This window comes from Scyliorhinus torazame, chromosome 4 (genome assembly GCF_047496885.1).
Source record: "Scyliorhinus torazame isolate Kashiwa2021f chromosome 4, sScyTor2.1, whole genome shotgun sequence".
Taxonomy (NCBI): domain Eukaryota; kingdom Metazoa; phylum Chordata; class Chondrichthyes; order Carcharhiniformes; family Scyliorhinidae; genus Scyliorhinus; species Scyliorhinus torazame.
In genome coordinates, this window is record NC_092710.1 from 375,252,468 (window position 1) to 375,279,038 (window position 26,571).

At 47.4% G+C, this 26,571-nt stretch overlaps 1 protein-coding gene across 1 annotated transcript in view; it reads left to right on the top strand.

Moving 5' to 3' along the window:
- LOC140411538 (kelch domain-containing protein 3-like) overlaps positions 1 to 26,571 on the top strand; it is a 352,235-nt gene that overhangs the window by 201,183 nt on the left and 124,481 nt on the right. Inside the window, exons 3-4 of the mRNA XM_072500626.1 lie at positions 1,508 to 1,684; positions 5,139 to 5,254. Of these exons, the coding sequence (XP_072356727.1) occupies positions 1,508 to 1,684; positions 5,139 to 5,254 (293 nt within the window). The remainder of the gene's footprint in view (positions 1 to 1,507; positions 1,685 to 5,138; positions 5,255 to 26,571) is intronic.

Consider the following 26,571-nt stretch of genomic DNA (forward strand, 5'->3'; position numbering starts at 1 on the left):
CCCCGCGGTGTCCCTCCCCGCGGTGTCCCTCCCCGCGGTGTCCCTCCCCGCGGTGTCCCTCCCCGCGGTGCCCCTCCCCGCGGTGCCCCTCCCCGCGGTGCCCCTCCCCGCGGTGCCCCTCCCCGCGGTGTCCCTCCCCGCGGTGTCCCTCCCCGCGGTGTCCCTCCCCGCGGTGTCCCTCCCCGCGGTGTCCGTCCCCGCGGTGTCCCTCCCCGCGGTGTCCCTCCCCGCGGTGCCCCTCCCCGCGGTGTCTCTCCCCGCGGTGTCCCTCCCCGCGGTGTCCCTCCCCGCGGTGTCCCTCCCCTCCCCGTGGTGTCCCTCCCCACGGTGTCCCTCCCCGCGGTGTCCCTCCCCGCGGTGTCCCTCCCCGCGGTGTCCCTCCCCGCGGTGTCCCTCCCCGCGGTGTCCCTCCCCGCGGTGTCCCTCCCCGTCCCTCCCCGCGGTGCCCCTCCCCGCGGTGCCTCTCCCCGCGGTGTCCCTCCCCGCGGTGTCCCTCCCCGCGGTGTCCCTCCCCGCGGTGTCCCTCCCGCGGTGTCCCTCCCCGCGGTGTCCCTCCCCGCGGTGTCTCTCCCCGCGGTCTCCCTCCCCTCCCCGCGGTGTCCCTCCCCGCGGTGTCCCGCCCCGCCCCTCCCCGCTGTGTCTCAGTGTGTGCTGTGTCCCAGACGCAGAGTGGGTGCTGTGCCCCTGGTCCCAGTTTCACTGTCTCCCAGTGGGTGCTGTGCCCCTGGTCCCAGTTCACTGTCTCCCAGTGGGTGCTGTGTCCCTGGTCCCAGTTCACTGTCTCCCAGTGGGTGCTGTGCCCCTGGTCCCAGTTCACTGTCTCCCAGTGGGTGCTGTGTCCCTGGTCCCAGTTCACTGTCTCCCAGTGGGTGCTGTGTCCCTGGTCCCAGTTCACTGTCTCCCAGTGGGTGCTGTGTCCCTGGTCCCAGTTCACTGTCTCCCAGTGGGTGCTGTGCCCCTAGTCCCAGTTCACTGTCTCCCAGTGGGTGCTGTGTCCCAGGGTCCCAGTTCACTGTCTCCCAGTGGGTGCTGTGTCCCTGCTCCCAGTTCGCTGCCTCCCAGTGGGTGCTGTGTCCCAGGTCCCAGTTCGCTGTCTCCCAGTGGGTGCTGTGTCCCAGACGCAGTTCGCTGTCTCCCAGTGGGTGCTGTGTCCAGACGCAGTTCGCTGTCTCCCAGTGGGTGCTGTGTCCCAGACGCAGTTCGCTGTCTCCCAGTGGGTGCTGTGTCCAGACGCAGTTCGCTGTCTCCCAGTGGGTGCTGTGTCCCAGACGCAGTTCGCTGTCTCCCAGTGGGTGCTGTGTCCCAGACGCAGTTCGCTGTCTCCCAGTGGGTGCTGTGTCCCAGACGCAGTTCGCTGTCTCCCAGTGGGTGCTGTGTCCCAGACGCAGTTCGCTGTCTCCCAGTGGGTGCTGTGTCCCAGACGCAGTTCGCTGTCTCCCAGTGGGTTGCTGTGTTGAATCCTCCGCGATCTGTTTTTGATTGGTTTACATTTTCTGCCCTGCTGCAGTTTCGTTTCGCTGGATGAAACTCCCGCCTTATCGCTCTGACAGAAGAGATAATTCTCCTCAGGTACCGTACATGAGGTACGGACACACAGCGGTGCTGCTTGACGATACTATCTACATCTGGGGTGGGCGCAATGACACGGAGGGTGCCTGTAACGTGCTGTACGCCTTCGATGTCAGTAAGTACGCTCACAGGCCATTGACTCTATTGCTGCAGCTCCCCAAGACATGCATGCCACACTAATCATGTCCGGACTGGGCATGAACGCTGCCCCGTCGGGAGGGGGCTGGCACTGTGGCAGTCCCACCCTGTGCACAGCCCCCGCCCCCCCCCTCCCTGTGCACAGCCCCCCCCCCCCCCCCCCACTCCCTGTGCACAGCCCCAGCCCCCCCTCCCTGTGCACAGCCCCAGCCCCCCCTCCCTGTGCACAGGCCCCCGTCCCCCCTCGCTGTGCACAGCCCCCCCCCCCCACTCCCTGTGCACAGCCCCCCCCCCACTCCCTGTGCACAGCCCCAGCCCCCCCTCCCTGTGCACAGGCCCCGTCCCCCCTCCCTATGCACAGCCCCCGCCCCCCCTCGCTGTGCACAGCTCCCGTCCCCCCTTCCCTGTGCACAACCCCCGCCCCCCCCTCCCTGTGCACAGCCCCAGCCCCCCCCCTCCCTGTGCACAGCCCCCACCCCCCCCCCTCGCTGTGCACAGCCCCCCGCCCCCCCTCCCTGTGCACAACCCCCCACTCCCCGTGCACAGCCCCTGCCCCCCCTCCCCGTGCACAGCCCCCTTCCCCCCTCCCTGTGCACAGCCCCCGCCCCCCCCCTACTTGTGCACAGCCCCCGGCCCCCCCTCCCTGTGCACAGCCCCCCTCCCCGTGCACAGTCCCCCTCCCTGTGCACAGCCCCCCCTCCCTCCCTGTGCAGAGCCCCCGTCCCCCCTCCCTGTGCACAGCTCCCGTCTCCGCTCCCTGTGCACAGCCCCCCCGCCCCCCCCCCCCCCCTGTGCACAGCCCCCCCCCCCTCCCTCCCTGTGCACAGCCCCCGTCCCCCTTCCCTGTGCACAGCACCTGGCCCCCCTCCCTGTGCACAGTCCCCCCTCTCTGTGCACAGTCCCCCCTACCCATGCACAGCCCCCCCTCCCTGTGCACAGCCCCCCCTACCCGTGCACAGTCCCCCTCCCTGTTCACAGACCCCGCCCCCACCTGTGCACAGCCCCCTCTACCCGTGCACAGTCCCCCTCCCTGTGCACAGACCCCTGCCCCCCCTCCCTGTGCACAGCCCCCGTCCCCCCTCCCTGTGCACAGCCCCCATTCCCCCTCCCTGTGCACAGCCCCCCGCCCCCCTCACTGTGCAGAGCCCCCCGCCCCCCCTCCCTGTGCACAGCCCCCCCCCTCCCCGTGCACAGCCCCCACCCCCCCCTCCCCCGTGCACAGCCCCCGCCCCCCCACAGCCCCCGCACCCCCCTCCCTGTCCACAGCCCCCGCCCCCCCCTCCCTGTGCACAGCCCCCGTCCCCCCTCCCTGTGCACAGCCCCCGTCCCCCCCTCCCTGTGCATAGCCCCCCCTCCCCGTGCACAACCCCCGCCCCCCCCTCCCCGTGCACAGCCCCCCGTCCCCCTTCCCTGTGCACAGCCCCCCCTCCCTGTGCACAGCCCCCGTCCCCCCTCCCTGTGCACAGCCCCCCCCTCCCCCGTGCACAGCCCCGCCCCCCCCCTCCCCGTGCACAGCCCCTGTCCCCCCTTCCCTGTGCACAGCCCCCTCTCCCTGTGCGCAGCCCCCCGCCCCCTCTCCCTGTGCACAGCACCCACCCCCCCCTCCCCGTGCACAGCCCCCGCCCCCCCCCTCCCTGTGCACAGCCCCCCGCCCCCCCCTCGCTGTGCACAGCCCCCCGTCCCCCCCTCCCTGTGCACAGCCCCCCGCCTCCCTGTGCACAGCCACCCCTCCCTGTGCACAGGCCCCGCCCCCCCCTTTCTGTGCACAGCCCCTGCCCCCCCGCCCTGTGCACAGCCCCCCGCCCCCCACCTCCCTGTGCACAACCCCCCGCCCCCCCCTCCCTGTGCACAGCCCCTGCCCCACCGCCCTGTGCACAGCCCCCCGCCCCCCCCTCCCTGTGCACAGCCCCTGCCCCCACCGCCCTGTGCACAGCCCCCCGCCCCCCCCTCGCTGTGCACAGCCCCCCCCCCTCCCTGTGCACAGCCCCCGCCCCCCTCCCTGTGCACTGCCGCCCCCCGCCCCCCCTCCCTGTGCACAGCACCCCCTCCCTCCCTGTGCACAGCACCCCCTCCCTCCCTGTGCACAGCCCCCGCCCCCCCCCCTCCCCGTGCACAGTCCCCCCTCCCTGTGCACATCCTCCGTCCCCCCTCCTTGTGTACAGCCTCCGTCCCCCCCTTCCTGTGTACAGCCTCCGTCCCCCCCCTCCCTGTGCACAGCCTCCGTCCCCCCCTCCCTGTGCACAGCCTCCGTCCCCCCCCTCCCTGTGCACAGCCCCCCGCCCCCCCCTCCCTCTGTACAGCCTCCCCCCCCCTCCCCGTGCACAGCCCCCCGCCCCCCCTCCCCGTGCACAGCCCCCGCCCCCCCTCCCTGTGCACAGCCCCCCCCTCCCTGTGCACAGTCCCCCGCCCCCCCCCCTCCCTGTGCACAGCCCCCGCCCCCCCTCCCTGTGCACAGCCCCCCCGCCCTCCCCGTGCACAGCCCCCGCCCCCCCTCCCCGTGCACAGCCCCCTCCCCGTGCACAGCCCCCCGCCCCCCCCCTCCCTGTGCACAGCCCCCCGCCCCCCCTCCCTGTGCACAGCCCCCCCTCCCTGTGCACAGCCCCCCCCTCCCTGTGCACAGCCCCCCGCCCCCCTCCCTGTGCACAGCCCCCGCCCCCCTCCCTGTGCACAGCCCCCGCCCCCCTCCCTGTGCACAGCCCCCGCCCCCCTCCCTGTGCACAGCCCCCGCCCCCCTCCCTGTGCACAGCCCCCCGCCCCCCTCCCTGTGCACAGCCCCCGCCCCCCTCCCTGTGCACAGCCTCCGCCCCCCCTCCCTGTGCACAGCCCCCGCCCCCCTCCCTGTGCACAGCCCCCGCCCCCCTCCCTGTGCACAGCCCCCGCCCCCCCCCTCCCTGTGCACAGCCTCCGTCCCCCCTCCCTGTGCACAGCCCCCGCCCCCCCCTCCCTGTGCACAGCCTCCGCCCCCCCCTCCCTGTGCACAGCCCCCGCCCCCCTCCCTGTGCACAGCCTCCGTCCCCCCTCCCTGTGCACAGCCTCCGTCCCCCCTCCCTGTGCACAGCCTCCGTCCCCCCTCCCTGTGCACAGCCCCCCCCTCCCCGTGCACAGTCCCCCTCCCCGGGCACAGTCCCCCTCCCTGTGCGCAGCCCCCGCCCCCCTCCCTGTGCAGCACCTCCACCAGTCTGCTATTGACGGGGTGCAGCAGTGGAGTGCCAGCTGAGATTCGAGGCTGCGGAATCGAGCTGGGACATTCCGAAAGGCCCCAGTGTAAAATGTCCTCCTTTCTTTTCGATTCGCGACTTTCTGATTCCGAAGCTGAAGTGCCGTCAAACATGATTCCAAATAATAGTGATGCCCCGCGTTGCTGAATGGGGGAGGTGCGTGTCTGCTGCTGACGATGTCCTTCTTTCTCACCCTTTTGATTCAACCTGCAGGCACGCACAACTGGTCCACTCCGAAGGTTCACGGCTCCATCCCTGGGGCCCGGGACGGACATTCCGCCTGTGCTCTCGGGAAATGCATGTTCGTCTTTGGAGGATATGAGCAGCTGGTAAGAAATGTCACAGCAGAGATTGCCAGCACAGAAGGAGGCCCATCGGGCCCTTCGACAGAGCGGCGCCATGAGTCCGACTCCACTGCTCTTCCCAGGGCCTCGCTCATTTAACCTCTTCAGCTGCTCTAGTTTCTCCCGAGTCAACCTCATTTTCCCTTTCAGACAGTTCATCCCCGATTTAAACAAGCTTCCTCGCGTCCCGACCGGCTCCTTGCCCACCAACTCAGATGTGTGTCCTCTGCCCTCCGAGCCTGCAGACCGTGGACACAGTTCCTCCTCATTTCCTCCCTCTTTCAGATCAGCCCTGAACCTTCTCTGCTCTATGCAGAGCAACCCTGTCTCCTCTTTGTCACTCCACATAACTGAGGTCCTGCCTCCATTTTGAGTAAACCTCCTCCACGTTCTCTCCAGGCATTGACATCCTTTCCAACAGAATTAGACACGTTACATCAGTTGAGGTCGAACCAGTCATTTGCAGCGGTCTTGCGCGGCGTGTATATTCTTGAAACTGGTGCCTCTGTTTAATTGTCAAGTACCCGTATACTTTTTAACAGCTTCATCTACTTGCCCTTGTCCTAAACCAAGGGCTGGTTTAGCACACTGGGCCAAATAGCTGGCTTTGAAAGCAGACCAAGGCAGGCCAGCAGCACGGTTCAATTCCCGTACCAGCCTCCCCGAACAGGCGCCGGAATGTAGCGACTAGGGGCTTTTCCCAGTAACTTCATTGAATACTTGTGACAAGAAGCGATTTTCATTTTTCATTTCATTGTAACAGCTTCATCTACTTGTAGGGTTGTACTGTCAAGTACCCTGGAATGAAGAGTTTGTCGTATGAGGAACGGTTGAGGACTCTGGGTCTGTAATCGTTGGAGTTTAGAAGGATGAGGGGGGGGACCTTATTGAAACTTACAGGATACTGCGAGGCCTGGATAGAGTGGACGTGGAGAGGATGTTTCCCTTTGTAGGAAAAACTAGAAGCAGAGGACACAATCTCAGACTAAAGGGACGATCCTTTAAAACAGAGATGAGGAATTTCTTCAGCCAGAGGGGGGTGAATCTGTGGAACTCTTTGCCGCAGAAGGCTGTGGAGGCCAAATCACTGAGTGTCTTTAAGACAGAGATAGATAGGTTCTTGATTAATAAGGGGATCAGGGGTTACGGGGAGAAGGCAGGAGAATGGGGATGAGAAAATATCAGCCATGATTGAATGGCGGAGCAGACTCGATGGGCCGAGTGGCCTAATTCTGCTCCGACGTCTTATGGTCTTATGGTCCTACCACCTTCAAATCCTTGTGTTTGCCGAAGGTAAAGGCGGCTGAAGCTGGAACGCTGATTGTAGCTGCCCAATCCAGCTTCCTGTGGGGTGTGTTAGAATCGTCCTTGGCCTGCTGTTATCACTCGTGGACACTAAAGACAGCAATACATCTGACAGGTCCACATTTCTTTACTGCTTCAAAACATGCACCCTGAAGAGAGATGAGGTCCTTCAGGCAGATTTCAGGGTACCCGGAGAGAGATCGAAAAGTAGGACCTCGAAGTCAACGGGGCCGAGGTGGAGATGGTCGACTGCTTCAAATTCCTGGGTGTGGACGTCACCAATAATCTGTCCTGGTCCACCCACGGCGACGCTACCACCAAGAAAGCACAACAGCGCCTATACTTCCTCAGGAAACTAAGGAAATTCGGCATGTCCACATTGACTCTTACCAACTTTTACAGATGCACCATAGAAAGCATCCTATCAGGCTGCATCACAGCCCCGGTATGGCAACTGCTCGGCCCGGGACCACAAGAAACTTCAGAGAGTCGTGAACACCGCCCAGTCCATCACACGAACCTGCCTCCATCCATTGACTCCATCTACATCTCCCGCTGCTTGGGGAAAGCGGGCAGCATAATCAAAGATCCCTCCCACCCGGCTTACTCACTCTTCCAACTTCTTCCATCGGGCAGGAGATACAGAAGTCTGAGAACACGCACTTAACAGAATTCAAAAACATCTCCTTCCCTGCTGTTACCAGACTCCTAAACGACCCTCTTATGGACTGACCTCATTAATACTACACCCTGTATGCTTCACCCAATGTCTATGTCTAGGGTGGCAGGGTAGCACAGTGGTTAACTCTGTTGCTTCACAGCGCCAGGGTGCCAGGTTCGATTCCCGGCTTGGGTCACTGTCTGTGCGGAGTCTGCACGTTCTCCCCGTGTGTGCGTGGGTTTCCTCCGGGTGCTCCGGTTTCCTCCCACAAGTCCCGAAAGACGTGCTTGTTAGGTGAATTGGCCATTCTGAATTCTCCCTCTGTGACCCGAACAGGCGCCGGAATGTGGCGACGAGGGGGTTTTCACAGTAACTTCATTGCAGTAAGCCTACCTGTGACAATAATAAAAATTATTATTATGTCTGTTTATTTACATTGTGTATTTATGTATGTCCTATGTTTTTTCATGTATGGAACAATCGTACGCAGAACAATACTTTTCACTGTACCTCGGTACACGTGACAATAAACAAATCCAAGTTGGCAATCTGTGAACTGCCCACAGTGCCACACACCACACACAGAAATGGGCGCAGGTAGAGCCAACGCAAGGTGGTGCAGGAGGTAAGGCCTCATGGGGACCACATGTGGGGAATTGAGATCTATCCCAGCCAGGTGGGTGGCATCTCACCGCGACCAATATTGGGTGGAGGGGAACAGTGCCATTGTTCAGCTCAGCACCTAATCACACAAGTCTGGAGTGCTTTGCAAGACTGCTCGTCTGTCTACAGAGATTATCTTTATAACTGAACTGCAGACAGCAAACCGCTTGCATTCTGATCACAGCTTCATCTAAAACTCCACTGAATTGCTTTACCTGCAAAATGCCCAATACCGTAGCTCCACACAGTAACGACATCATCTTACCAAGCTGAACTCTAATTAACTCCACAGGGAATCCCCTTAATCCAAACAACACTACATTAGCCCAAACGTTTACGATGCCTTAATTGCACCCTGGATCTCAAAACCTTTGTTATCGTTCAAACTCGAATTTCTGTTAAAAGCATCAGGATTTTAACCCTTAGTGCACCAGATAACTAAAACCCAATATAACTGCAAATTCCTACATTCATCCCACAACGGTGTGGGGGTTGGGTGGACGTTTGAAGGCACTTTTGGGGAGGGTTGGCTCGGATGGGGCTAGATTAAAAAGAGAAACCAGCAAAGCTGGAGATGGAAGGCAGGAAATTAACGAGCGAGTGTTGTACGGGTCCTTCCTGTTTCTTTCCACTATTTCCCCTTCCTTTTATTTTTGTCGCTACGTGTTTATCTGGTTTGGCTGGTTTAGCACAGGGCTAAATCGCTGGCTTTGAAAGCAGACCAAGGCAGGCCAGCAGCACAGTTCAATTCCCGTACCAGCCTCCCCGAACAGGCGCCGGAATGTGGCGACTAGGGGCTTTTCACACTAACTTCATTGAAGCCTACTCGTGACAATAAGCGATTTTCATTTCATTTCATCGAAGGATGATTAATGGACATGCCTTTTAAGGCAAGCTGCTTGTGCCTTCAATTCAAACCGATGAATCCGGAAGCCTCTGCTGGTTGAAGCTGGTGAATGCAGACCGGCCGGCATCAGTGAGGACTCTGTTTGATTGATTGGCTGGTGGTCAGTGAATTGGTCCAAAAGGCTGCGCTCTGCCCGGTAACAGGCGGTGATTGCTCTCAGAGACCCGAGGTTTCATTTTGCTTTGGGTTTGACTCCTGGCAACCCCGAGGAAGGTCTGCCATCCTCTCCTCTCCGCCCTTTCTCCAGGAATGCTGTGTTGTGAGCTGGCAGGGAACCTGGATGAATCTATGTACAGGCGAACCATTACAGGCTGTGCACACAAAGTTCAGAACCGCCCAACACTGCCCGGAAAGATCGAGGCCTGAATGTGAAGCTCAAACAGAAAGGAAAAGTTAAGTGGCAATCTCTCCACAAGGCCTGCTACCTGTGAGGACTGTGTTTTATAAAATGCAGAGACCCTGAATGAAAGAAGATCAGTACAGGCTGCAAACCAAAGACTTTCATCTGCAAGCTTGCTGTGAAGAAAGTGTGCTAACCAACCACCGATCTGAAGCAAAGACTCTTACCTTTTCACTTTCATCCTTATTATTTCCCCCCCACCCCCCTCTGTCTGCCTTGCGTGCAAATCAGCGTGAGAGTCAGAAGTTGAATTATAGTTTACTGGTATCGACTGCATATTTCATGTTAATTACTGTTTATTGATAACAAGAAAACTGTTTAAACGTGAAACCCTGGTGTCTGTAATTATTGGGTAGACAAGGCCCTATGGCTTCGGGTGGTTTTCTGAGAATTATTGTTTAATTGACTTACTTTGTGACTCCGGGGCAGGTGGGGCTAGAATTGACTGGGCAGGAACCCAGGGTGATGTAACAGTGTAGAAATTCTAAATCACAAAAGCTAGAACATCTTAAGAGAAGATCTGTTCACATGTCAGTGACATACTTCACTGTGTGGAGTTGTTTAGTGATCAGTGACATATACTTCACTGTGTGGAGTTGTTTAGTGATCAGTGACATATACTTCACTGTGAGGAGTTGTTTAGTGATCAGTGACATATACTTCACTGTGAGGAGTTGTTTAGTGATCAGTGACATATACTTCACTGTGAGGAGTTGTTTAGTGATCAGTGACATATACATCACTGTGAGGAGTTGTTTAGTGATCAGTGACATATACTTCACAATGTGGAGTTGTTTACTGATCAGTGACATATACTTCACTGTGTGGAGTTGTTTAGTGATCAGTGACATATACTTCACTGTGTGGAGTTGTTTAGTGATCAGTGACATATACTTCACTGTGAGGAGTTGTTTAGTGATCAGTGACATATACTTCACTGTGTGGAGTTGTTTACTGATCAGTGACATATACTTCACTGTGTGGAGTTGTTTAGTGATCAGTGACACATACTTCACTGTGAGGAGTTGTTTAGTGATCAGTGACATATACTTCACTGTGTGGAGTTGTTTAGTGATCAGTGACATATACTTCACTGTGTGGAGTTGTTTAGTGATCAGTGACACATACTTCACTGTGAGGAGTTGTTTAGTGATCAGTGACACATACTTCACTGTGTGGAGTTGTTTAGTGATCAGTGACACATACTTCACTGTGAGGAGTTGTTTAGTGATATGTGACATATACTTCACTGTGTGGAGTTGTTTAGTGATCAGTGACATATACTTCACTGTGAGGAGTTGTTTAGTGATCAGTGACACATACTTCACTGTGTGGAGTTGTTTAGTGATCAGTGACACATACTTCACTGTGTGGAGTTGTTTAGTGATCAGTGACACATACTTCACTGTGAGGAGTTGTTTAGTGATCAGTGACATATACTTCTCTGTGAGGAGTTGTTCAGTGATCAGTGACATATACTTCACTGTGTGGAGTTGTTTAGTGATATGTGACATATACTTCACTGTGAGGAGTTGTTTAGTGATCAGTGACACATACTTCACTGTGTGGTGTTGTTTAGTGATCAGTGACATATACTTCACTGTGAGGAGTTGTTCAGTGATCAGTGACATATACTTCACTGTGAGGAGTTGTTTAGTGATCAGTGACATATACTTCACTGTGTGGAGTTGTTTAGTGATATGTGACATACACTTCACTGTGTGGAGTTGTTTAGTGATCAGTGACACATACTTCACTGTGAGGAGTTGTTTTGTGATCAGTGACATATACTTCACTGTGAGGAGTTGTTTAGTGATCAGTGACATATACTTCACTGTGAGGAGTTGTTTAGTGATCAGTGACATATACTTCACTGTGTGGAGTTGTTTAGTGATATGTGACATATACTTCACTGTGTGGAGTTGTTTAGTGATATGTGACATATACTTCACTGTGAGGAGTTGTTTAGTGATCAGTGACATATACTTCACTGTGTGGAGTTGTTTAGTGATATGTAACATATACTTCACTGTCAGGAGTTGTTTAGTGATCAGTGACATATACTTGACTGTGTGGTGTTGTTTAGTGATATGTGACACATACTTCACTGTGAGGAGTTGTTTACTGATCAGTGACTTATACTTCACTGTGTGGAGTTGTTTAGTGATCAGTGACATATACTTCACTGTGTGGAGTTGTTTAGTGATCAGTGACATATACTTCACTGTGAGGAGTTGTTTAGTGATCAGTGACATATACTTCACTGTGTGGTGTTGTTTAGTGATCAGTGACATATACTTCACTGTGAGGAGTTGTTTAGTGATCAGTGACATATACTTCACTGTGTGGAGTTGTTTAGTGATCAGTGACACATACTTCACTGTGTGGAGTTGTTTAGTGATCAGTGACACATACTTCACTGTGAGGAGATGTTTAGTGATCAGTGACACATACTTCACTGTGTGGAGTTGTTTAGTGATCAGTGACACATACTTCACTGTGAGGAGTTGTTTAGTGATCAGTGACATATACTTCACTGTGTGGAGTTGTTTAGTGATCAGTGACACATACTTCACTGTGTGGAGTTGTTTAGTGATCAGTGACACATACTTCACTGTGAGGAGTTGTTTAGTGATCAGTGACATATACTTCTCTGTGAGGAGTTGTTCAGTGATCAGTGACATATACTTCACTGTGAGGAGTTGTTTAGTGATCAGTGACATATACTTCACTGTGTGGAGTTGTTTAGTGATCAGTGACACATACTTCACTGTGAGGAGTTGTTTAGTGATCAGTGACATATACTTCACTGTGTGGAGTTGTTTAGTGATCAGTGACACATACATCACTGTGAGGAGTTGTTTAGTGATCAGTGACATATACTTCACTGTGTGGTGTTGTTTAGTGATATGTGACACACACTTCACTGTGAGGAGTTGTTTACTGATCAGTGACTTATACTTCACTGTGTGGAGTTGTTTAGTGATCAGTGACATATACTTCACTGTGTGGAGTTGTTTAGTGATCAGTGACATATACTTCACTGTGAGGAGTTGTTTAGTGATCAGTGACATATACTTCACTGTGTGGTGTTGTTTAGTGATCAGTGACATATACTTCACTGTGAGGAGTTGTTTAGTGATCAGTGACATATACTTCACTGTGTGGAGTTGTTTAGTGATCAGTGACATATACATCACTGTGTGGAGTTGTTTAGTGATCAGTGACATATACTTCACTGTGTGGAGTTGTTTAGTGATCAGTGACACATACTTCACTGTGAGGAGATGTTTAGTGATCAGTGACACATACTTCACTGTGTGGAGTTGTTTAGTGATCAGTGACATATACTTCACTGTGTGGAGTTGTTTAGTGATCAGTGACACATACTTCACTGTGAGGAGTTGTTTAGTGATCAGTGACATATACTTCACTGTGTGGAGTTGTTTAGTGATCAGTGACATATACTTCGCTGTGAGGAGTTGTTTAGTGATCAGTGACATATACTTCACTGTGTGGTGTTGTTTAGTGATATGTGACACACACTTCACTGTGAGGAGTTGTTTACTGATCAGTGACTTATACTTCACTGTGTGGAGTTGTTTAGTGATCAGTGACCTATACTTCACTGTGTGGAGTTGTTTAGTGATCAGTGACATATACTTCACTGTGAGGAGTTGTTTAGTGATCAGTGACATATACTTCACTGTGTGGTGTTGTTTAGTGATCAGTGACATATACTTCACTGTGAGGAGTTGTTTAGTGATCAGTGACATATACTTCACTGTGTGGAGTTGTTTAGTGATCAGTGACATATACATCACTGTGTGGAGTTGTTTAGTGATCAGTGACATATACTTCACTGTGTGGAGTTGTTTAGTGATCAGTGACACATACTTCACTGTGAGGAGATGTTTAGTGATCAGTGACACATACTTCACTGTGTGGAGTTGTTTAGTGATCAGTGACATATACTTCACTGTGTGGAGTTGTTTAGTGATCAGTGACACATACTTCACTGTGAGGAGTTGTTTAGTGATCAGTGACACATACTTCACTGTGAGGAGTTGTTTAGTGATCAGTGACATATACTTCACTGTGTGGAGTTGTTTAGTGATCAGTGACACATACTTCACTGTGTGGAGTTGTTTAGTGATCAGTGACACATACTTCACTGTGAGGAGTTGTTTAGTGATCAGTGACACATACTTCACTGTGAGGAGTTGTTTAGTGATCAGTGACATATACTTCACTGTGAGGAGTTGTTTAGTGATCAGTGACACATACTTCACTGTGTGGAGTTGTTTAGTGATCAGTGACATATACTTCACTGTGTGGAGTTGTTTAGTGATCAGTGACATATACTTCACTGTGAGGAGTTGTTTAGTGATCAGTGACATATACTTCACTGTGTGGAGTTGTTTAGTGATCAGTGACACATACTTCACTGTGAGGAGTTGTTTAGTGATCAGTGACATATACTTCTCTGTGAGGAGTTGTTTAGTGATCAGTGACATATACTTCACTGTGAGGTGTTGTTTAGTGATCAGTGACATGTACTTCACTGTGAGGAGTTGTTTAGTGATCAGTGACATATACTTCACTGTGTGGAGTTGTTTAGTGATCAGTGACACATACTTCACTGTGTGGAGTTGTTCAGTGATCAGTGACACATACTTCACTGTGAGGAGATGTTTAGTGATCAGTGACACATACTTCACTGTGTGGAGTTGTTTAGTGATCAGTGACACATACTTCACTGTGAGGAGTTGTTTAGTGATCAGTGACATATACTTCTCTGTGTGGAGTTGTTTAGTGATCAGTGACACATACTTCACTGTGAGGAGTTGTTTAGTGATCAGTGACATATACTTCACTGTGTGGAGTTGTTTAGTGATCAGTGACACATACTTCACTGTGTGGAGTTGTTTAGTGATCAGTGACACATACTTCACTGTGAGGAGTTGTTTAGTGATCAGTGACATATACTTCTCTGTGAGGAGTTGTTCAGTGATCAGTGACATATACTTCACTGTGAGGAGTTGTTTCGTGATCAGTGACATATACTTCACTGTGTGGAGTTGTTTAGTGATCAGTGACACATACTTCACTGTGAGGAGATGTTTAGTGATCAGTGACACATACTTCACTGTGTGGAGTTGTTTAGTGATCAGTGACACATACTTCACTGTGAGGAGTTGTTTAGTGATCAGTGACATATACTTCACTGTGAGGAGTTGTTTAGTGATCAGTGACATATACTTCACTGTGAGGAGTTGTTTAGTGATATGTGACACATACTTCACTGTGAGGAGTTGTTCAGTGATCAGTGACACATACTTCACTGCGTGGAGTTTTTTAGTGATCAGTGACATATACTTCACTGTGAGGAGTTGTTTCGTGACATGTGACATATACTTCACTGTGTGGAGTTGTTTAGTGATCAGTGACATATACTTCACTGTGAGGAGTTGTTTAGTGATCAGTGACACATACTTCACTGTTTGGAGTTGTTTAGTGATCAGTGACACATACTTCACTGTGTGGAGTTGTTTAGTGATCAGTGACATATCCTTCACTGTGAGGAGTTGTTTAGTGATCAGTGACATATACTTCACTGTGAGGAGTTGTTTAGTGATCAGTGACATATACTTCACTGTGAGGAGTTGTTTCGTGATATGTGACACATACTTCACTGTGAGGAGTTGTTTAGTGATCAGTGACACATACTTCACTGTGAGGAGTTGTTTAGTGATCAGTGACATATACTTCACTGTGTGGAGTTGTTTAGTGATCAGTGACATATACTTCACTGTGTGGAGTTGTTTAGTGATCAGTGACATATACTTCACTGTGTGGAGTTGTTTAGTGATATGTGACACATACTTCACTGTGTGGAGTTGTTTAGTGATCAGTGACATATACTTCACTGTGAGGAGTTGTTTAGTGATCAGTGACACATACTTCACTGTGTGGAGTTGTTCAGTGATCAGTGACATATACTTCACTGTGTGGAGTTGTTTAGTGATATGTGACACATACTTCACTGTGTGGAGTTTTTTAGTGATCAGTGACATATACTTCACTGTGAGGAGTTGTTTAGTGATCAGTGACACATACTTCACTGTGTGGAGTTGTTTAGTGATCAGTGACACATACTTCACTGTGAGGAGTTGTTTAGTGATCAGTGACATATACTTCACTGTGTGGAGTTGTTTAGTGATCAGTGACATATACTTCACTGTGTGGAGTTGTTTAGTGATCAGTGACATATACTTCACTGTGTGGAGTTGTTTAGTGATATGTGACACATACTTCACTGTTTGGAGTTGTTTAGTGATCAGTGACACATACTTCACTGTGTGGAGTTGTTTAGTGATCAGTGACATATACTTCACTGTGAGGAGTTGTTTAGTGATATGTGACACATACTTCACTGTGAGGAGTTGTTTAGTGATCAATGACATATACTTCACTGTGAGGAGTTGTTTAGTGATCAGTGACATATACTTCACTGTGAGGAGTTGTTCAGTGATCAGTGACACATACTTCACTGTGAGGAGTTGTTCAGTGATCAGTGACACATACTTCACTGCGTGGAGTTTTTTAGTGATCAGTGACATATACTTCACTGTGAGGAGTTGTTTCGTGATATGTGACATATACTTCACTGTGTGGAGTTGTTTAGTGATCAGTGACATATACTTCACTGTGAGGAGTTGTTTAGTGATCAGTGACATATACTTCACTGTCTGGTGTTGTTTAGTGATATGTGACATATACTTCACTGTGAGGAGTTGTTTAGTGATCAGTGACATATACATCACTGTGTGGTGTTGTTTAGTGATCAGTGACATATACTTCACTGTGTGGAGTTGTTTAGTGATCAGTGACACATACTTCACTGTTTGGAGTTGTTTAGTAATCAGTGACACATACTTCACTGTGTGGAGTTGTTTAGTGATCAGTGACATATACTTCACTGTGAGGAGTTGTTTAGTGATATGTGACACATACTTCACTGTGAGGAGTTGTTTAGTGATCAGTGACATATACTTCACTGTGAGGAGTTGTTCAGTGATCAGTGACACATACTTCACTGTGAGGAGTTGTTCAGTGATCAGTGACACATACTTCACTGCGTGGAGTTTTTTAGTGATCAGTGACATATACATCACTGTGAGGAGTTGTTTAGTGATCAGTGACATATACTTCACTGTGAGGAGTTGTTCAGTGATCAGTGACATATACTTCACTGTGAGGAGTTGTTCAGTGATCAGTGACACATACTTCACTGTGAGGAGTTGTTCAGTGATCAGTGACACATACTTCACTGCGTGGAGTTTTTTAGTGATCAGTGACATATACATCACTGTGAGGAGTTGTTTAGTGATCAGTGACATATACTTCACTGTGAGGAGTTGTTCAGTGATCAGTGACATATACTTCACTGTGAGGAGTTGTTCAGTGATCAGTGACATATACATCACTGTGAGGAGATGTTTAGTGATCAGTGACACATACTTCACTGTGTGGAGTTGTTTAGTGATCAGTGACATATACTTCACTGTGTGGAGTTGTTTAGTGATCAGTGACACATACTTCACTGTGAGGAGTTGTTTAGTGATCAGTGACACATACTTCACTGTGAGGAGTTGTTTAGTGATCAGTGACATATACTTCACTGTGTGGAGTTGTTTAGTGATCAGTGACACATACTTCACTGTGTGGAGTTGTTTAGTGATCAGTGACACATACTTCACTGTGAGGAGTTGTTTAGTGATCAGTGACACATACTTCACTGTGAGGAGTTGTTTAGTGATCAGTGACATATACTTCACTGTGAGGAGTTGTTTAGTGATCAGTGACACATACTTCACTGTGTGGAGTTGTTTAGTGATCAGTGACATATACTTCACTGTGTGGAGTTGTTTAGTGATCAGTGACATATACTTCACTGTGAGGAGTTGTTTAGTGATCAGTGACATATACTTCACTGTGTGGAGTTGTTTAGTGATCAGTGACACATACTTCACTGTGAGGAGTTGTTTAGTGATCAGTGACATATACTTCTCTGTGAGGAGTTGTTTAGTGATCAGTGACATATACTTCACTGTGAGGTGTTGTTTAGTGATCAGTGACATGTACTTCACTGTGAGGAGTTGTTTAGTGATCAGTGACATATACTTCACTGTGTGGAGTTGTTTAGTGATCAGTGACACATACTTCACTGTGTGGAGTTGTTCAGTGATCAGTGACACATACTTCACTGTGAGGAGATGTTTAGTGATCAGTGACACATACTTCACTGTGTGGAGTTGTTTAGTGATCAGTGACACATACTTCACTGTGAGGAGTTGTTTAGTGATCAGTGACATATACTTCTCTGTGTGGAGTTGTTTAGTGATCAGTGACACATACTTCACTGTGAGGAGTTGTTTAGTGATCAGTGACATATACTTCACTGTGTGGAGTTGTTTAGTGATCAGTGACACATACTTCACTGTGTGGAGTTGTTTAGTGATCAGTGACACATACTTCACTGTGAGGAGTTGTTTAGTGATCAGTGACATATACTTCTCTGTGAGGAGTTGTTCAGTGATCAGTGACATATACTTCACTGTGAGGAGTTGTTTCGTGATCAGTGACATATACTTCACTGTGTGGAGTTGTTTAGTGATCAGTGACACATACTTCACTGTGAGGAGATGTTTAGTGATCAGTGACACATACTTCACTGTGTGGAGTTGTTTAGTGATCAGTGACACATACTTCACTGTGAGGAGTTGTTTAGTGATCAGTGACATATACTTCACTGTGAGGAGTTGTTTAGTGATCAGTGACATATACTTCACTGTGAGGAGTTGTTTAGTGATATGTGACACATACTTCACTGTGAGGAGTTGTTCAGTGATCAGTGACACATACTTCACTGCGTGGAGTTTTTTAGTGATCAGTGACATATACTTCACTGTGAGGAGTTGTTTCGTGACATGTGACATATACTTCACTGTGTGGAGTTGTTTAGTGATCAGTGACATATACTTCACTGTGAGGAGTTGTTTAGTGATCAGTGACACATACTTCACTGTTTGGAGTTGTTTAGTGATCAGTGACACATACTTCACTGTGTGGAGTTGTTTAGTGATCAGTGACATATCCTTCACTGTGAGGAGTTGTTTAGTGATCAGTGACATATACTTCACTGTGAGGAGTTGTTTAGTGATCAGTGACATATACTTCACTGTGAGGAGTTGTTTCGTGATATGTGACACATACTTCACTGTGAGGAGTTGTTTAGTGATCAGTGACACATACTTCACTGTGAGGAGTTGTTTAGTGATCAGTGACATATACTTCACTGTGTGGAGTTGTTTAGTGATCAGTGACATATACTTCACTGTGTGGAGTTGTTTAGTGATCAGTGACATATACTTCACTGTGTGGAGTTGTTTAGTGATATGTGACACATACTTCACTGTGTGGAGTTGTTTAGTGATCAGTGACATATACTTCACTGTGAGGAGTTGTTTAGTGATCAGTGACACATACTTCACTGTGTGGAGTTGTTCAGTGATCAGTGACATATACTTCACTGTGTGGAGTTGTTTAGTGATATGTGACACATACTTCACTGTGTGGAGTTTTTTAGTGATCAGTGACATATACTTCACTGTGAGGAGTTGTTTAGTGATCAGTGACACATACTTCACTGTGTGGAGTTGTTTAGTGATCAGTGACACATACTTCACTGTGAGGAGTTGTTTAGTGATCAGTGACATATACTTCACTGTGTGGAGTTGTTTAGTGATCAGTGACATATACTTCACTGTGTGGAGTTGTTTAGTGATCAGTGACATATACTTCACTGTGTGGAGTTGTTTAGTGATATGTGACACATACTTCACTGTTTGGAGTTGTTTAGTGATCAGTGACACATACTTCACTGTGTGGAGTTGTTTAGTGATCAGTGACATATACTTCACTGTCTGGTGTTGTTTAGTGATATGTGACACATACTTCACTGTGAGGAGTTGTTTAGTGATCAGTGACATATACATCACTGTGTGGTGTTGTTTAGTGATCAGTGACATATACTTCACTGTGTGGAGTTGTTTAGTGATCAGTGACACATACTTCACTGTTTGGAGTTGTTTAGTGATCAGTGACACATACTTCACTGTGTGGAGTTGTTTAGTGATCAGTGACATATACTTCACTGTGAGGAGTTGTTTAGTGATATGTGACACATACTTCACTGTGAGGAGTTGTTTAGTGATCAGTGACATATACTTCACTGTGAGGAGTTGTTCAGTGATCAGTGACACATACTTCACTGTGAGGAGTTGTTCAGTGATCAGTGACACATACTTCACTGCGTGGAGTTTTTTAGTGATCAGTGACATATACATCACTGTGAGGAGTTGTTTAGTGATCAGTGACATATACTTCACTGTGAGGAGTTGTTCAGTGATCAGTGACACATACTTCACTGTGAGGAGTTGTTCAGTGATCAGTGACACATACTTCACTGCGTGGAGTTGTTTAGTGATCAGTGACATATACTTCACTGTGAGGAGTTGTTTCGTGACATGTGACATATACTTCACTGTGTGGAGTTGTTTAGTGATCAGTGACATATACTTCACTGTGAGGAGTTGTTTAGTGATCAGTGACACATACTTCACTGTTTGGAGTTGTTTAGTGATCAGTGACACATACTTCACTGTGTGGAGTTGTTTAGTGATCAGTGACATATCCTTCACTGTGAGGAGTTGTTTAGTGATCAGTGACATATACTTCACTGTGAGGAGTTGTTTAGTGATCAGTGACATATACTTCACTGTGAGGAGTTGTTTAGTGATATGTGACACATACTTCACTGTGAGGAGTTGTTTAGTGATCAGTGACATATACTTCAATGTGTGGAGTTGTTTAGTGATATGTGACATATACTTCACTGTGTGGAGTTGTTTAGTGATCAGTGACATATACATCACTGTGTGGAGTTGTTTAGTGATCAGTGACACATACTTCACTGTGAGGAGTTGTTTAGTGATCAGTGACATATACTTCACTCTGAGGAGTTGTTTAGTGATCAGTGACACATACTTCACTGTGAGGAGTTGTTTAGTGATCAGTGACACATACTTCACTGTGAGGAGTTGTTTAGTGATCAGTGACATATACTTCACTGTGAGGAGTTGTTTAGTGATCAGTGACATATACTTCAATGTGTGGAGTTGTTTAGTGATATGTGACATATACTTCACTGTGTGGAGTTGTTTAGTGATCAGTGACATATACATCACTGTGTGGAGTTGTTTAGTGATCAGTGACACATACTTCACTGTGAGGAGTTGTTTAGTGATCAGTGACATATACTTCACTCTGAGGAGTTGTTTAGTGATCAGTGACACATACTTCACTGTGAGGAGTTGTTTAGTGATCAGTGACATATACTTCACTGTGAGGAGTTGTTTAGTGATCAGTGACATATACTTCACTGTTCGGAGTTGTTTAGTGATATATAACATATACTTCACTGTGTGGTGTTGTTTAGTGATCAGTGACACATACTTCACTGTGAGGAGTTGTTTAGTGATATGTAACATATACTTCACTGTGAGGAGTTGTTTAGTGATCAGTGACATATACTTCACTGTGAGGAGTTGTTTAGTGATCAGTGACATATACATCACTGTGAGGAGTTGTTTAGTGATCAGTGACACATACTTCACTGTGAGGAGTTGTTTAGTGATATGTAACATATACTTCACTGTGTGGTGTTCTTTAGTGATCAGTGACACATACTTCACTGTGAGGAGTTGTTTAGTGATATGTAACATATACTTCACTGTGAGGAGTTGTTTAGTGATCAGTGACATATACTTCACTGTGAGGAGTTGTTTAGTGATCAGTGACATATACATCACTGTGAGGAGTTGTTTAGTGATCAGTGACACATACTTCACTGTGAGGAGTTGTTTAGTGATCAGTGACATATACTTCACTGTGAGGAGTTGTTTAGTGATCAGTGACATATACATCACTGTGAGGAGTTGTTTAGTGATCAGTGACATATACATCACTGTGAGGAGTTGTTTAGTGATCAGTGACACATACTTCACTGTGAGGAGTTGTTTAGTGATCAGTGACATATACTTCACTGTGAGGAGTTGTTTACTGATATGTGACATATACTTCACTGTGTGGTGTTGTTTAGTGATCAGTGACACATACTTCACTGTGAGGAGTTGTTTAGTGATCAGTGACATATAATTCACTGTGAGGAGTTGTTTAGTGATATGTAACATATACTTCACTGTGAGGAGTTGTTTAGTGATCAGTGACATATACTTCACTGTGAGGAGTTGTTTAGTGATCAGTGACATATACATCACTGTGAGGAGTTGTTTAGTGATCAGTGACACATACTTCACTGTGAGGAGTTGTTTAGTGATCAGTGACATATACTTCACTGTGAGGAGTTGTTTAGTGATCAGTGACATATACATCACTGTGAGGAGTTGTTTAGTGATCAGTGACACACACTTCACTGTGTGGAGTTGTTTCGTGATATGTGACATATACTTCACTGTGAGGAGTTGTTTAGTGATCAGTGACATATACTTCACTGTGAGGAGTTGTTTAGTGATCAGTGACATATACATCACCGTGTGGTGTTGTTTAGTGATCAGTGACATATACTTCTCTGTGTGGAGTTGTTTAGTGATCAGTGACACATACTTCACTGTGAGGAGTTGTTTAGTGATCAGTGACACATACTTCACTGTGAGGAGTTGTTTAGTGATCAGTGACATATACTTCTCTGTGAGGAGTTGTTCAGTGATCAGTGACATATACTTCACTGTGTGGAGTTGTTTAGTGATCAGTGACACATACTTCACTGTGTGGAGTTGTTTAGTGATCAGTGACACATACTTCACTGTGAGGAGTTGTTTAGTGATCAGTGACACATACTTCACTGTGTGGAGTTGTTTAGTGATCAGTGACACATACTTCACTGTGAGGAGTTGTTCAGTGATCAGTGACATATACTTCACTGTGTGGAGTTGTTTAGTGATATGTGACATATACTTCACTGTGAGGAGTTGTTTAGTGATCAGTGACACATAATTCACTGTGTGGAGTTGTTTAGTGATATGTGACATACACTTCACTGTGTGGAGTTGTTTAGTGATCAGTGACACATACTTCACTGTGAGGAGTTGTTTAGTGATATGTGACATACACTTCACTGTGAGGAGTTGTTTAGTGATCAGTGACACATACTTCACTGTGTGGTGTTGTTTAGTGATCAGTGACATATACTTCACTGTGAGGAGTTGTTTAGTGATCAGTGACATATACTTCACTGTGAGGAGTTGTTTAGTGATCAGTGACATATACTTCACTGTGTGGAGTTGTTTAGTGATATGTGACATATACTTCACTGTGAGGAGTTGTTTAGTGATCAGTGACATATACTTCACTGTGAGGAGTTGTATAGTGATCAGTGACATATACATCACTGTGAGGAGTTGTTTAGTGATCAGTGACATATACTTCACTGTGTGGTGTTGTTTAGTGATATGTGACACACACTTCACTGTGAGGAGTTGTTTACTGATCAGTGACTTATACTTCACTGTGTGGAGTTGTTTAGTGATCACTGACATATACTTCACTGTGTGGAGTTGTTTAGTGATCAGTGACATATACTTCACTGTGAGGAGTTGTTTAGTGATCAGTGACATATACTTCACTGTGTGTGTTGTTTAGTGATCAGTGACATATACTTCACTGTGAGGAGTTGTTTAGTGATCAGTGACATATACTTCACTGCGTGGAGTTGTTTAGTGATCAGTGACACATACTTCACTGTGAGGAGATGTTTAGTGATCAGTGACACATACTTCACTGTGTGGAGTTGTTTAGTGATCAGTGACACATACTTCACTGTGAGGAGTTGTTTAGTGATCAGTGACATATACTTCTCTGTGAGGAGTTGTTCAGTGATCAGTGACATATACTTCACTGTGTGGAGTTGTTTAGTGATATGTGACATATACTTCATTGTGAGGAGTTGTTTAATGATCAGTGACACATACTTCACTGTGTGGTGTTTAGTGATCAGTGACATATACTTCACTGTGAGGAGTTGTTTAGTGATCAGTGACATATACTTCACTGTGAGGAGTTGTTTAGTGATCAGTGACATATACTTCACTGTGAGGAGTTGTTTAGTGATCAGTGACATATACTTCACTGTGAGGAGTTGTTTAGTGATCAGTGACATATACTTCACTGTGAGGAGTTGTTTAGTGATCAGTGACATATACTTCACTGTGTGGAGTTGTTTAGTGATCAGTGACATATACTTCACTGTGAGGAGTTGTTTAGTGATCAGTGACATATACATCACTGTGAGGAGTTGTTTAGTGATCAGTGACATATACTTCACTGTGTGGAGTTGTTTACTGATCAGTGACATATACTTCACTGTGTGGAGTTGTTTACTGATCAGTGACATATACTTCACTGTGTGGAGTTGTTTAGTGATCAGTGACATATACTTCACTGTGAGGAGTTGTTTAGTGATCAGTGACATTTACTTCACTGTGTGGTGTTGTTTAGTGATCAGTGACATATACTTCACTGTGAGGAGTTGTTTAGTGATCAGTGACATATACTTCACTGTGTGGAGTTGTTTAGTGATCAGTGACACATACTTCACTGTGTGGAGTTGTTTAGTGATCAGTGACACATACTTCACTTTGAGGAGATGTTTAGTGATCAGTGACACATACTTCACTGTGTGGAGTTGTTTAGTGATCAGTGACACATACTTCACTGTGAGGAGTTGTTTAGTGATCAGTGACATATACTTCACTGTGAGGAGTTGTTTAGTGATCAGTGACATATACTTCACTGTGTGGAGTTGTTTAGTGATCAGTGACACATACTTCACTGTGTGGAGTTGTTTAGTGATCAGTGACACATACTTCACTGTGAGGAGTTGTTTAGTGATCAGTGACATATACTTCTCTGTGAGGAGTTGTTCAGTGATCAGTGACATATACTTCACTGTGAGGAGTTGTTTAGTGATCAGTGACATATACTTCACTGTGTGGAGTTGTTCAGTGATCAGTGACACATACTTCACTGCGTGGAGTTTTTTAGTGATCAGTGACATATACTTCACTGTGAGGAGTTGTTTCGTGATATGTGACATATACTTCACTGTGTGGAGTTGTTTAGTGATCAGTGACATATACTTCACTGTGAGGAGTTGTTTAGTGATCAGTGACATATACTTCACTGTCTGGTGTTGTTTAGTGATATGTGACATATACTTCACTGTGAGGAGTTGTTTAGTGATCAGTGACATATACATCACTGTGTGGTGTTGTTTAGTGATCAGTGACATATACTTCACTGTGTGGAGTTGTTTAGTGATCAGTGACACATACTTCACTGTTTGGAGTTGTTTAGTGATCAGTGACACATACTTCACTGTGTGGAGTTGTTTAGTGATCAGTGACATATACTTCACTGTGAGGAGTTGTTTAGTGATATGTGACACATACTTCACTGTGAGGAGTTGTTTAGTGATCAGTGACATATACTTCACTGTGAGGAGTTGTTCAGTGATCAGTGACACATACTTCACTGTGAGGAGTTGTTCAGTGATCAGTGACACATACTTCACTGCGTGGAGTTTTTTAGTGATCAGTGACATATACATCACTGTGAGGAGTTGTTTAGTGATCAGTGACATATACTTCACTGTGAGGAGTTGTTCAGTGATCAGTGACACATACTTCACTGTGAGGAGTTGTTCAGTGATCAGTGACACATACTTCACTGCGTGGAGTTGTTTAGTGATCAGTGACATATACTTCACTGTGAGGAGTTGTTTCGTGACATGTGACATATACTTCACTGTGTGGAGTTGTTTAGTGATCAGTGACATATACTTCACTGTGAGGAGTTGTTTAGTGATCAGTGACACATACTTCACTGTTTGGAGTTGTTTAGTGATCAGTGACACATACTTCACTGTGTGGAGTTGTTTAGTGATCAGTGACATATCCTTCACTGTGAGGAGTTGTTTAGTGATCAGTGACATATACTTCACTGTGAGGAGTTGTTTAGTGATCAGTGACATATACTTCACTGTGAGGAGTTGTTTAGTGATATGTGACACATACTTCACTGTGAGGAGTTGTTTAGTGATCAGTGACATATACTTCACTGTGTGGAGTTGTTTAGTGATCAGTGACATATACTTCACTGTGTGGAGTTGTTTAGTGATCAGTGACATATACTTCACTGTGTGGAGTTGTTTAGTGATATGTGACACATACTTCACTGTGAGGAGTTGTTTAGTGATCAGTTACATATACTTCACTGTGAGGAGTTGTTTAGTGATCAGTGACATATACTTCACTGTGAGGAGTTGTTTAGTGATCAGTGACACATACTTCACTGTGTGGAGTTGTTTAGTGATCAGTGACATATACTTCACTGTGAGGAGTTGTTTAGTGATCAGTGACATATACTTCAATGTGTGGAGTTGTTTAGTGATATGTGACATATACTTCACTGTGTGGAGTTGTTTAGTGATCAGTGACATATACATCACTGTGTGGAGTTGTTTAGTGATCAGTGACACATACTTCACTGTGAGGAGTTGTTTAGTGATCAGTGACATATACTTCACTCTGAGGAGTTGTTTAGTGATCAGTGACACATACTTCACTGTGAGGAGTTGTTTAGTGATCAGTGACACATACTTCACTGTGAGGAGTTGTTTAGTGATCAGTGACATATACTTCACTGTGAGGAGTTGTTTAGTGATCAGTGACATATACTTCAATGTGTGGAGTTGTTTAGTGATATGTGACATATACTTCACTGTGTGGAGTTGTTTAGTGATCAGTGACATATACATCACTGTGTGGAGTTGTTTAGTGATCAGTGACACATACTTCACTGTGAGGAGTTGTTTAGTGATCAGTGACATATACTTCACTCTGAGGAGTTGTTTAGTGATCAGTGACATATACTTCACTGTGAGGAGTTGTTTAGTGATCAGTGACATATACTTCACTGTGAGGAGTTGTTTAGTGATATGTGACACATACTTCACTGTGAGGAGTTGTTTAGTGATCAGTGACATATACTTCACTGTGTGGAGTTGTTTAGTGATCAGTGACATATACTTCACTGTGTGGAGTTGTTTAGTGATCAGTGACATATACTTCACTGTGTGGAGTTGTTTAGTGATATGTGACACATACTTCACTGTGAGGAGTTGTTTAGTGATCAGTTACATATACTTCACTGTGAGGAGTTGT